Raw genomic sequence first — 13,728 nt, forward strand, 5'->3', positions numbered from 1 at the left:
AACAAAAATATATCACAGCATAATATATATCATCCAATTTGTCTTTTAAAAACTATATACAGTTGACCCTTGAACAACATGGGTTTGAACTGCACAAGTCCACTTATACGCAGATTCTTTTCAGTAGTGGATACTACAGTACTACGCAATCTGAGGTTGGTTGAATCCATGGATGCTGAACCTCTGATACAGAGGAACCACATATATGGAGGGCCGACTATAAGTTATATGCAGATTTTCAACTGCGCAGAAGGCTGGCACCCCTAACCACAGCACTGTTCAAGGGTCAACTGTATTTCTTTATATACATATATATGTATGTAAATGCACAGAGAACGACCTGGAAGGATATACCACAAACTAATTACAGGGAAGGCAGTGTGACTAGGGGCCCTTAAAAAATAACAGTTTACTGGGCAAGGTGCTTCACATGAATTACCTAATTCTCTTACCAACTCCATGAGGTAGTCCTCATTATTATTCCTTTTTATATTTGAAGAAACTGTAGCTGAGAGAGGCTATGTAACTTGCCTAAGTCACACGTCAAGCCCCAGACTTAAATTTGATTACTCCAGCATGGTGCTTTTTAACTTCACATACTTCTAGAGATCAATTTTAGTTACTGAAAAAAAAGATAATCCAAAGGAGCTGCCTCCAGCCTGGCAGGGGCCTAGTAGGATCCAAGCAGTGTGGTCAGTGCTGTGAGGAGGGGTCAGGGGCTTACATCCGAGGAGCTGGGCTCTTGTGAGGTCCTCAGCAACACTCCCTCCGCCAGGGCCCGGTCCACAGCCTGCCTTGCTAGCTCCTCCAGCTGCTGTTCATCCTGCAAGAGGCTCCCCCAGCCGGTGGCCATCCCGACCTGCAACAGGAGAGAGAAGGGCTGACAGATGGCCTGGGGCCCCGCAACTGGCAGTGTGGTACGGGGAGTGAACACTGGCTGGCAGTTCTTAACAATTTCCATGAGCACAAAATGGAAAGCTTGACAAAGCATTTCCACTGACACTCCTTCTTTTGAGTCCTAATCCAATGATGACCTTATTCTCACAGTAAGGAAGCGGAGGCTCAGAGAGATGACTTGCCCAATGTAATGACTAGTAAAACCTGGACTTGAACTCGGGTCTCTGGACTCCCAGCCCAATGCTTTCCATTGGAGAAAGAGGCACTAATAACATATGTGATCGTGGCAAGTTCTTTCTCCTCCCAGAGCTGCAGGTTCTCTACCTGTGAAACAAGGGGTCTGGGGTAGACCATGGTTTCTAAACCGGCTGAATATTCTGGAGAGCTTGGAAAAGAATACAGATTCCTGGGCCCTACTAGAGATTCTGATTCAAGAGGTCTGAGGGGAGGGAAGGGCTGAAGCTCTGTACTTTTAATAAATTTTCCTGGGACAGGAACTGCTGCAATATATTATTAATTTCCCTTCTAGCTCCAACAACCCATGTCGGCAGGTTTCAAATAAATTATGTGGGAGTGGGGGAAAGGAGCTCTTTGTGGAATACTATTAAATGCAAATAAGGTGAACTCCTCCCTCATACTAACCAGAGGCAAACTCACTAGCAGGAAATGATTACATTCCTTGTATGGACATCTATCATCATAGAACCAAAAGACAGAAAATATTCTTGAGAAATCATATTAGCAGGATAGAAATAATTGAAACCCAAGTGCCCAATGTAACAGGAGGAGTCCAACTGGCTGCCAGAGACACACAGGGTGAACCAGCTCACACTTTGACACTCACTGATTTTGCAGCAGGCCCCAGGGGTGTAAGAAAATCTGGATAAAAATCTGGAAACACCAGTCATTAGAACATGGCTGCCCAGCTCAGTGGTCCCAGGAAGAGAGCTGGAGAATGACAAGTAACCTCCATCACGTTCAGCTCCATCCCCCACTCCCCATGACAGAACTGGTGCTAGACCAATAATGATAGTCTGTCAGCCTCAGCACAATGTTTTGAAAGAATGAGCATGTGATTTCAAGAGGGTCCTGACAACAACCCTGTCAGGTGAGACATAGATAAGGGCAGTCGTAGTAGAGAACAAAGCTCTGAGGTCAGTCAGACCTGGGTTTGAATCCATAATAATTACTTCCTTTATAAATAAGGTCACCATGTGGATAAAATGAAAAAAAAAAACCTGTGTGTAGTTCCTTAGCAGTGTTTGAAGCTCTATACATGGGAGCTTCTTTTTTGGCTGTACCTACTTTACAGGTAGAAGACTTGTCAGAGGTCAACCAGCAGCCTGGTGGCAGAGCCAAGACTAGAACCTGTGACTCTGACATTAGAGCAATGGAACCCTCCATTGGCCCCCATCTCTTCACAACTCTGGGATTCTATTATCTCCGCCTGCTGTTGGGTTTTTGTTTAGCTGGCATAAACGCTGATTGGCATCTAATGCCAGGACCCTGACTGAGGACGCAGAAAAAGATAAGACAAAAATAATTACTATGAGAAGTGCTACTTGGGCCCTTTGTTTTTCTCATTCTACAGTCTCAATCCTTCTTGTGGCTTTATTTCTGTTTTGCTGATGTCACTCGAATCTATAACTTCACTGCAGTGCTTTTCCTGACCTTCAACGGAGAATATCCAACTGCTTACTGAGCGTCTCCATAGAACCAGAATAGAATGTGTTGTTGTCTCCCCATAAATCTGCTCCTACTCTTGATGAACCCGACCCAGGCACCCAAGCCTTGTACATACGTCTTTCCTACACCCCATTCTCCCCAAATCCTGTGGATTCTATCTCAGTATACAGTACTCTGAATTCCTTGATTTCTCTCCACCTTCACCGTTAGGAGGGGTGGTTCCGACTACCACCATCTCTTCCCTAGGCACGAAACAGATTCGGAGTGATGTATCTTCAGGACACACCGGCTAGTCTCCCGCTTCCAGGCCTTGGCATTTGCTGTCGTCTCTCTTTGGGACAATCCCCACCGCTCACGACTTAGTTTCAGAAGCCGTCCCTGTTCCCCGCCCAGGGCTTCTTTCTACGACCCATTAATTTTCCCTGTATCATTGGGAATAGTGTGTCTTGATCACTTCTCTAGCTCCAGCGCCTACTACAGTATTCAATGAATGTTAAATGAAAGAATGATGAATGAATGACATACTGGAGCCAGATCACCAAAAGCCTTAACACGCCCACAAGAAAACCCCGGTCGGACTTAAAAGCCAAGGGCGGGGCTTCCCCGGTGGCGCAGTGGTTGGGAGTCCGCCTGCCTATGCAGGGGACATGGGTTCGTGCCCCGGTCCGGGAGGATCCCGCGTGCCGCGGAGCGGCTGGGCCTGTGGGCCATGGCCGCTGGGCCTGCGCGTCCGGAGCCTGTGCTCCGCGACGGGAGAGGCCACAACGGAGAGAGGCCTGTGCACCGCAAAAAAAAAAAAAAAAAAAAAAAAAAAAAAAAAAAAGCCAAGGGCCAATGCCTGCGTGAGGCCCGGGGCAACAACACGGTCTCCTGCCCAGGCCTGCCCCACCTCACGGCCCGCTCGCTCCCACCAGAGGCAAAGTTTGGTTCTAATCGCTTCCACTTTTGTTGTTTAAAAAAAAAAAAAACCCGGCTCTAGTCTCACCGGCACCGAGTGCCCGACACCAGCACAATATGGAGTCAGGAGATCTAGGAAATCTGCAATCGAGAAGCACCAGCCCCACCCCCTCACTGGACACCAGCTTCTAGGTCCCTGCCATGGGTATGAGCTGCGACATCTCCTGGTCTCCGGGGCTCCAATCGCTGACAGACCCCTCCCTCATGGTTTCCTCCCGAAGAAACGTGACCCTTGCCGGCCGCCGTTGCCGTGCCCCAACCTACTCGTTAGTCGTCCTGCAGCTCTCCGTACTCAGGCCCCCTCGCGCCTTTACCGGAGCTTCAGGGGGCGGGGCCTCGATGTGATCCAACGCGCTTGCGCGTCCCCCCCCAACCCCCCCCCACCCCCCCCCCCCCCCAGGCAGGGCTTAAAGAGCAGTGGAGCTGGACGGTGGCTGGGAAGGGGCGGTCCGTGTGAGGACAGCTTTGGAACAGCACCTTGGGAAGGAAGGGAGGAGTCGTGTTGGGGCCGCCGGGAGCTACGGGTTTGAAAAGCGGAAGCTCGTAGGGTGTCGGAATTGCTGACTTCCGACGCAAGATGGGGAAACTGATACTCAGAATGGGACAGTCACTACCTTGGGGACACACAGTTGGTGGTAGTGGGTGTGGTAATAGAGGCCCAGAGACAGAGACAGAGCCCAGCGCAGGGTCCCATAACACGTTAAAGGCTGAGCCAGTGTTGGAACCCAGCTGGGTCCCAGAAAAGAACACCCGATTTCTCCAACCCTGGGACAGCTGCAGGAAAAGCCTTAATGGCAAAAGGAAAGTAATTTCATTTTTCCAGCAGTTTTAACGTTAGGAACGTTTGAGGGTGATCCAGTGTTTCACAAAATGTCCAATATCACTCGCATCAGGATCTGGTGCAGTTTTTTTTTTTTTAATGCAGGTTTTTTTATCCCTACCTCCATCTCACCCCTTGGCAGCTCCCCAGTTCTTTAACTGTGCCTTCTTTCTGGATTGTGATAGGATTCTTCTCAGTCTGAAGCACCTGATATGAATTTTAATTAAACTGAATTTATCAGTCTGGGCTCTGGGGAATTAACCATGAATAAGACAGAGCCCTGGCTTTCACATCTGATTAAAAAGGTAGACAGGTAAACAGTGTTTTTCTGGGGAAGTAGGGAAGGCTTTTGGGGTCTTGAAGGACAGGTAAGCGTGTGTAAACAGTGAAGGAAGTAGGGGGGGAGGTTAGAGGCAGGAAAGGGGCTAGTGTACCAAGTAGCAGGAGCAGAAACAGCAAAGGCAAGTAATCCTGAATGTGGCTAGTCTTGTTTTAGAGACAATGAGGAGTGTGGTGTAGATACTGAGGAGGGTCTGGGGGTTGGAGCAGGCTTTTAGGAGCTCAGTCTTGGGGAGGGAGCCTTGGATGCTAGGTTAAGAAGTTTAGCATTTGTCCAATGAGTTGTCTAAGGATATTAAGGAAGAGGGAGACATGGTGTGTTAGGTTCTGGTTACAGCATGGCAAATGGTTTGTAAGTGGGGAGACCAAGGCCAGAGAGAGATCTCAGAGGTAGTTAAGGTGTGAGATGATGAGGCGGGGCCGAGAAGATGGAGAGAAGGGGACAGATTAAAGAGATATTTAGGAGAGAGAACTCCGACTGATTGTAAATCAGCGGCCCAATCCAGAGTACAGGATGTTTCCAACTCCTTAAATAAAGTATGTGGGACTTCCCTGGTGGTCCAGTGGGTAAGACTGCTTGCTCCCAATGCAGGCGAACCAGGCTGGATCCCTGGTTGGGGAACTAGATCCTCCTGCATGCATGCCTCAACTAAGAAGCCCACATGCCACAACGAAGATCCCACGTGCTGCAACTAAGATCCAGTGCAGCCTAAATAAATAAATAAATACATAAATATTTTAAAAATAATAAAGTATGTACATTACCTACAGGACAGACTGAGCTTTCCAGTCTTGTTGGTGGGAAGGAAGGGATAGGTGGTCTGTTTATTGCCACAACTGTGATTTCATGATGTCCCTCTTTTGTCTGCTTTTGTACCTAAGGGAGAGTCTGAAGCAGCAGTTACTATAATAGGCCCCAGGTGCCAGAAAAAGTCCACCGGGCTAACAAGGAACAAAGGAAGCTATTTCTAGGGCAGCATGAAATTAAAAAATCATGACCCAGGGTTCTCTGTGCAGGTTCTCCTCTTCCAAGATGGGTGCCAAATGACGTGTATCATGTGCCTATTTGTGAGATTTGGGGAGGATCCCAGACCTTAACACCCCTTTGGTTGTGTCCTCTCACATTGTGGCAGGTAAGGTATTTTCATTCCCATTTTGTAGACGTGGCAGTTGAGCCTCAGAAGTTATGTGACTTGTTCAAGGGGATCCAGTTTGTGGTGGGACTGGAAGTGAGGGGCTCTTGGCCAAAGATGTTTCCAGCAAGTCTTTGCCTTTCTTGCTCCCTCTGTCCAGATGCTTTTCCTCTAAATCTTGGCATAAGTGGCTCCTTCTTGTCATTCAGATGTTTCCTTCTCAGATGACATCCCCACCTGATCAGCCTGTGTCACATTTTCCTGTGTACTTTCTACATAGCACTTATTAGTATCTGAAATTATTAATTTTATGTGTTTCCCTCCACTAGAATGTGAGCTCCATGAAAACAGGGGCAATATCTGTCTTGGTCACCACTTTACCCCCAGCACCTGGAATAGTAGATACTCAATAATATTTGCCGACTGATGGAAATAAGCTGGGGAGGGAGGAAGGGAAGGAAACCAACATTAAGTGAAAGCTTGGGATGTTTCAGGTGCTTCTCATAAACTATCTCATTTGATCCCCTCACAGCCTTTCCAGGTGGGTACTGTATCTCCATTGGGTGATAAGAAAACATGGGAAGTGAGGTCAAGCCAGTCGTTTGTTACTTTTGAGGCCATAGGTTCCTTTGAGAATCTCCATTAGACACAAACTTTTAGCAGACCATGTGGAGGAATTCAGAGACCTCTTCAGGCCTACTCAGGGATCCCAGATCAAGGAATCCAGGATTAGGGAACTTGCCCGAGGTCCTTCTGGCCTCAAGCCTTTGCTGGTTCCTCCCTCCATGGCAAGGATAGATTCCCTTTAGTGGACATCAGGGAACCTGCTGAAGATTTTGGAGCAGAGCGAGTTTATGATGTCTTGAGCCTTTCATGTCTCCGACCTGAGTTCAAATCCTGACTCCACAAACTATCAGTGTGACTATGGGCAAGACTTCTCACCTCTCTGAATCCCACTTCCCTCACTTTCAAAATGGAATCTGTTTTTTGGTTTTTTTCTAACAATGACTAGTCTTTATTTGATCTGCTCGTGAAGTGCCGGGTACTTGGCTGCTGGCTTTACAGTTGTTATCTCACTTTCACCACAAACCTATGAGGTGAGTACTGTTATCATGTCCATTTTACAGCTGGGGACTTGGAGGCTTGAAGAAATGCCCTGACTTGCCGAAGATCATGCAGCTTTACACTCTTAGCCATTGTGCACCTACACACGTACCTTGGGATGTGCCACGAGCTCAGGCTTCCCAAAGCTGACTTCTGAATCCACTGCAAACTCTGTTGGGTTTGTGGGAACATTTGAGTCTAAATTAGTTTAAGGAAAAGGCAAGGAGGGCTGCACTGCAGTGTGAATGGAGGCCAATCTCTTTGTATGTTGCCTTTCCCCCTGTAAGGGCCTCTGGCCAAGCCTAGACTGGACCTCTTGACTGGGACATCTGTGTCGTCCCAGGGTCTGCATTGCACGGAGGTCTGCATTTGTGCACGTGGCTGCTGTCTCTTTTTAGCAATGACATCACTCTGCCTGGAATTATGAGGCTGTCTCCACGCCTGACTGGGGGCCACTGCTTGGCCGTTCAGAGTGGAATTCCTGTGTCTTCCAGCCCCTACCTACCACAGGCCTGGCCCAGCCATGCTACTCAGGAAATGCCTTTGGAATCAAAGGGAGGGCTCTTCCATGTGTTGAGGATTTACTGTGTGCCAGGCCTGTCCCGGACACTTTACATGTGTTATCTCATTTACATGCCCCAGTAATCCTGGGAGGGAGAAGTTACTGTCTCTATTTTACTGAGAAGAAACAGACTCAGTTGGGCTTTACCTTAGGCCCACTTGGGGTGATTGATGGCACCAGGACTGACTCTAGGGCTTGTGTGCTCATCGTGCATGATGAATTCTTGAAGCTGTGAGCTGATAAAGGGGATACACTCCTCAGCACCCAGGATCCTCAGAGACTTTCTATCAACAAGCTTCTAGTCCAGCTCTCATTTCACCCATGAGGAAACAGGAGCCCAGAAAGGAGCGATAACTTACTTATAGCCCCTCTTTTCCGCTTACTACTTATCCATTGTTTTTTTAAAAAAATATTTATTTATTTATTTATTGGCTGCATTGGGTCTTAGTTGCGGCACACGGGATCTTTCATTGCAGTGCTCGGGCTGTTCGTTGTGGTGCACGGGCTTCTTTCTAGTTGTGGCTCGGGAGCTCCAGAGCGTGTGGGCTCACTAGTTGTGGTGCACAGGCTCTCTAGTTGTGGCTTGCGGGCTCCAGAGGGAATGGGCTCTGTAGTTGTGGCACGTGGGCTCAGTATTTGCAGCACGAGGGCTTAGTTGCTCTGTGGCATGTGGGATCTTAGTTCCCTGACCAGGGATCGAACTGGCATCCCCTGCATTGCAAGACAGATTTTTTTAAAATTAATTAATTTATTTTTGGCTGTGTTGGGTCTTCGTTGTGGTACGCGGGCTTCTCATTGTGGTGTCTTCTCTTGTTGTGGAGCATGGGCTCTAGGCACGTGGGCTTCAGTAGTTGTGGCACATGGGCTCAGTAGTTGTGGCTCGTGGGCTCTAGAGCACAGGCTCAGTAGTTGTGGCACACAGGCTTAGTTGCTCCGCGGCATGTGGGATCCTCCCGGACCAGGGCTCGAACCCGTGTCCCCTGCATTGGCAGGCGGATTCTTAACCACTGTGCTACCAGGGAAACCCTCAAGACAGCTTCTTAACCACTGGACCACCAGGGAAATCCCACCACTTATCTTTATCTACCTTTTGGGAAGGGTGAGATCCACTTTTACTCACCATTATACAACCCAAGTAGCCCAGTGCCTGGTCCTACTTGACACTCAGTAAATGCTTTTAAATTTTATTTATTATAAAAACATTGAGAAAAGTATAAATGTTAGTATAACAGACAACCATATACCCACCACCCCACTTGCGAAATAAAAACTGCTAATATAGCTGAAGGCCCCCTGTGTGCCCCTCTACAACTGCACCTCCCCAACCCCTGGCGAAGTTAAGAGTCTCCTGAATTTGGTGTTTATTATTCTATGCCATTTTTTTTCTTTTTTTTGCGGTATGCGGGCCCCTCACTGTTGTGGCCTCTTCCATTGTGGAGCACAGGCTCCGGACGCGCAGGCTCAGCGGCTATGGCTCACGGGCCCAGCCGCTCCGCGGCATGTGGGATCTTCCCGGACCGGGGCACGAACCCTTGTCCCCTGCATCGGCAGGCGGACTCTCAACCACTGCGCCACCAGGGAAGCCCCTATGCCATTTTTTTATTCATATACCATAAAATTCAACCTGCTTAAGTGTACAATTTAGTGGCTTTTAGTGTGTTCACAAGATTGTGCAACCATCACCACTATCTAATTCTAGAACATTTTCACCCCCAAAAGGAACCCCATACTCATTATCAGTCACTCCCCCATTCCTCCCTGTCTCCAGCCCCAGCAATCACTAATCTGCTTTCTGTCTCTATGGATTTGCCCGTTCTGGACATTTACTATAAATGGAATCCTGTATGTGGTCTTTTGTGTCTGGCTTCTTTCACTTACCATAATGTTTTCAAGGTTCATCCATGTTGTAGTATGAATCAATATTTCATTCCTTTTTATGGTATGGTATTCCATTGTGTGAATACAGCACGTTTTGTTTATCCATCACTTGGTGGACGTTTGGGTTGTTTCTGCTTTTTGCTATAAATAATGCTGCTATGAACAAGTTTTTGTGTGGATATATGTTTTCAATTCTCTTGGTTATATAAGTGGACTTGCTGGGTCATATGGTAACTCTATGTTTAACTTTTTGAGGAACTGCCAGACTGTTTTCTAAAGTGGCTGCACTGTTTTCCATTCCCACCAGCAATGTATGAGAGTTTCAATTTTTACATCTTCACCAACATTTATCTATCAACAAGCTTCTAGTCCTAATGGGTGTGAAGTGGTATCTCATTATGGTTTCAATTTGCATTTCCCTAATGACTAATGATATTGAGCGTGTTTTCGTGTGCTTATTGGCCATTTGTATATATCCTTTGGGGAAATGTCTATTAAAACCTTTTACCCATTTTAAAGGCAAAAATATTATTGAGTTTTAAGAATTCTTTATATATTCTGGATACCAGACCCTTATCAGATATATGATTTGCAAATATTTTCTCCCATTCTGTGGGTTTTCTTTTCAGTTTCTTGATGTTGTCTTTTTTTTTTTTGGTAAATATCTATATATTTTATGCAGCTTCTTTATATTGAAGAAATTGGGGTGTTTTAAAATATCTTTATTGGAGTATAATTGCTTTACATTGTTGTGTTAGTTGCCGCTGTATAACAAAGTGAATCAGCTGTATGTATACATACATGCCCATGTCCCCTCTCTCTTGCGTCTCCCTCCCACCCTCCCTATCCCACCCCTTGATAGTGTCCTTTGAAGCACAAACGTTTTTAATTTTGATGTAATCTAATTCATCTATTTTTTTGCTTAGGTTGCTTATGTTTAGAGTGTCATATCTACGAAACCATTGCCTAATCCAAAATCATGAAGACTCACACCTGTCTTCTGTGAGACTTATGGGTTTTGCTGTTACATTTAGGTCTTTGATTCATGGTGCGAGGTAGGTCGTATGCATTTTTAGTCCTTTTACTAGGTGTGTGTTTCTAAAAAAATATATGATACTGTTTTTCCTGTTTGGGGGACTTTACATGGTAACGTGTGTTCTTGTGCAGCTTGATTTTCTCATTCAGCCTTATGCTGGGAGATTCATCCATGTTGATAAGAGTAACTAGTTCATTTGTTTTCACTGCTCTATAGGTTTCATTGCATAAAAATACCACATTTCATTTACCATTTCTCCTATGAATGATCCTTTGGGGTTGTCTCTACTATTTTGCTGTTACAAAGGGTAAACAGTCTAATATGTGCCTCCTTGTGCAGTATGTTGAAGGTCATGGGCATATTCAGATTTACTAGATAATACAAAATTACTCTCATAAGTGGTTTTACAAATTTGCACTCCTGCCAGCAATGTATTAGAATTCCCTTATTCGGCATCCTCACCAAGACTCAGTATTGTTGGGCTTTTTTGATTGTGCCAGGCTAGTGGGTGTGAAATGATATCTCATTAGGATTTCCCAGATTAATAGCAAAGTTTATTTTTCAGTAAATATTTGCATGGGTGGGTGGATGGCATGAAAGTAGAATGGATTCAGCTCTTTGATGAGGAGATGACCCTCTATTCTTCTGTGGCTAGAGGATGGCAGGGCTCTGGGCCTAGACTGCCAGCTGTTTGTAGGGAGACCCTGAAGCTAGGAAGCACTGGGTGAGACCAACAACTCTATATATATGGGGAAAGGCAGTTGTCACCTTGAAACCAGCAATGGGAGCCTTACCCCAGGGAGAGGCTATAGTCTTGCCCTTCCATCTCCCCACACTTTCACCAAGAAGGGAGGGAGCTAGAGAGAAGCCAGAAGGGAATTGTGTAATGATGAGAATGGGGTCCCACGGTCTTAGGAATGACCCTTTCTTGAGGACCTTCTCATGGTCTCTGTATTTCCCTTGGTTTTTTGTTTTGTTTGTTTTCAATTTTTATTATTTTTTGGCTGCACCTCACGGCATGTGGGATCTTTGTTCCCTGACCAGGGATCGGGCATGTGCCCCCTTCAGTGGAAGCTCAGAATCTTAACCACTGGACCGCCAGGGAAGTCCCTGTATTTCCCTTATTTATTCACTGAGTTTGGGGATGATGATAATGATAATAAGAAAAATAATAGTAAGGATTGTGTATTGAACACATGCGAGGCATTGTACCTTTTTCTTTTTATAGGTATTATTTAATTCCCTGTGGAGTAGGTGCTGTTATTATTCCTGCTTTATAGATGAGGAACAGAGGATCAAAGGGGCAGAGTAACTGAAGGTTTGTACCCAGGCAGTCTGACTCCAGAACTCTTAAGCACTGTGCTGTATTGTTAGCCTGGCTCAGCTAAACCCAGGACAGCAAAGAAAGGAGAAGTTTGCCCAGGCTTGGGTAGGTGAGAAATGCAAGTAGCAATATCCACTGGGCCTGGCATGGAGAAGGCAGCAGGGGGCAGAGTGAGAGGCCCCTGGGGAAGATGGTTCTTTTTTTTTTTTTTTTTTTTAAAAATAGGGTGATTCCAGTTTACATTTTCTTTTGTTGTTATAAATTTATTTTATTTAGTTATTTTTGGCTGCATTGGGTCTTCACTGCGGTGCGCAGGCTTTCTCTAGCTGCGGCGAGCGGGGGCTACTCTTCTGTTGTGGTGCATGGGCTTCTCATTGTGGTGGCCTCTCTTGTTGCGGAGCACAGGCTCTAAGCGCACGGGCTTCAGTAGTTGTGGCCCGTGGGCTCAGTAGCTGTGGCTCTCAGGCTCTAGAGCACAGGCTTAGTAGTTGTGGTGCATGGCCTTTGTGGCTCCGCAGCATGTGGGATCTTCCCGGACCAGGGCTTGAACCCGTGTCCCCTGCATTGGCAGGTGGATTCTTAACCACTGTGCCACCAGGGAAGTCCTGTATTATTTCTTATAAATTATTGTAACTATACAATTATCTGAAAAATTTCAATTGGAAAATGATTGGGAAGTGAAATTTAAGGCCCAAAGAATTAGGTAGGAAAATAGAGATATTTGTAATAACAACATTTTCAACCCATTAAAAAAAAAAACACTGAGGGCTGTGCTCAGGGAGACCTCTCACCCTTAAGTTAGCAAAGTACAGATTCACAGAGAGGTTTGCAGTATAACCTGAGATGTGGGAGAGTGCAGGGTCACCCTGCACACCTCAAGATACCCAGGGTAGACTGTTTGGGTTGGTTTCCAATCCCAACTCATTGAGCCTCTCTCTGCCCCTCACCTACCAAGCTGACTGACCATGATCACAAGGGCAGAGACACAACCTCACCCCACCGTCCCACTCTACCTCTAATTGGTCTTCTGAGAGTTCTTCCCCCAGTCTCCACTCTACCAGACAGACTCCTCCTTAGGAGCAAGCCTACAACCAGTCCCAATCTGGGTGGCATCAGAGAGCGTTTGTTGAACTCAACAAAATGGGAAGCTGACAGAGGCTGGGACAAGCCTGTCTTGATCCTGAGACCCCAGGCAGGGCCAAGGTTTTGGCACAGGATTTTGGCAGTGGGGTGGCTGTGGTCTTTTAAGACCCTGGGACTTTCCTCCCACGTATGCCCACAAGGATGTCTCTTCCAGAATGTTGGCTGCCCTGGGCACTACCTCAAATTCCATCCCCAGAGTGGCAGACCCAAGGCCTCCTCTCCAGACTACCCCAACATACACATCACCACAGGACTGGCGTGTTCACACTGTTGATCTCTTACCACGGGCTAAGCACTCTGGTTCATTTATATCTCTCAGCAACATTATAAGGCAGGTACTCTTCGTATATCCATTTTGCAACGAAGGACCCAAGGCTCAGAGAGGTTAAGTAACTAACTCACGGTCACTTAGCTTGTAAATGGCAGAGCAAGGACTCAAAGAGGCAGTCCTAACATGTGCCCAGCCTAGTCCCTGCAGGTGCAAAGCTAAAAAAGAACCATTGCCTGCTCAAACAGTCAACGATAATGTCGTCAGACATTTACATAGGGCTTGTAGGTATCAGGCACAGGCTAAGCTCTTTACATACATTATTTCCTTGACTCTGCTTAACAACCCAATGGAATAAGGTTATGCTCATTTTATGATGGAAATTGAAGCTCCAACAGGAAAAGGTCAAGGTCACATAGCAAGTAAGGGGCAGAGCTGGACAGCCTGACTCTGGAGCCAGAGCTATCAGACCCTCTTCTGCCATCTCTTCCTCCTTTTTTTTAGCGTCCTCCCTCCCCTATACACTGACCCTCCCAGGCTTTCCTCCTGCTGCTGTTTCCACTCTCCCCCACCCCAGCTCC

General features: G+C 46.5%; 1 protein-coding gene across 3 annotated transcripts in view; it reads right to left on the reverse strand.

The window, feature by feature from the left end:
• The window catches only part of GSS (glutathione synthetase), a 33,235-nt gene extending 29,345 nt beyond the window's left edge, over positions 1 to 3,890 (reverse strand). For 2 of the 3 annotated variants that reach the window (XM_089896781.1, XM_089896782.1), the window contains exons 1-2: positions 3,805 to 3,890; positions 725 to 859 (exon numbers count right to left, since the gene is read on the reverse strand). In XM_089896781.1, the coding sequence (XP_089752907.1) occupies positions 725 to 853 (129 nt within the window). In that variant the 5' untranslated portion in view covers positions 854 to 859; positions 3,805 to 3,890. The remainder of the gene's footprint in view (positions 1 to 724; positions 860 to 3,804) is intronic. The other variant, XM_022592605.2, reaches the window with a different exon arrangement.
• Positions 3,891 to 13,728: the final 9,838 nt, after the last annotated feature.

This window comes from Delphinapterus leucas, chromosome 15 (genome assembly GCF_059928025.1).
Source record: "Delphinapterus leucas isolate spDelLeu-1000000601 "Yukka" chromosome 15, BTC_Dleu_Yukka2, whole genome shotgun sequence".
Taxonomy (NCBI): Eukaryota; Metazoa; Chordata; class Mammalia; order Artiodactyla; family Monodontidae; genus Delphinapterus; species Delphinapterus leucas.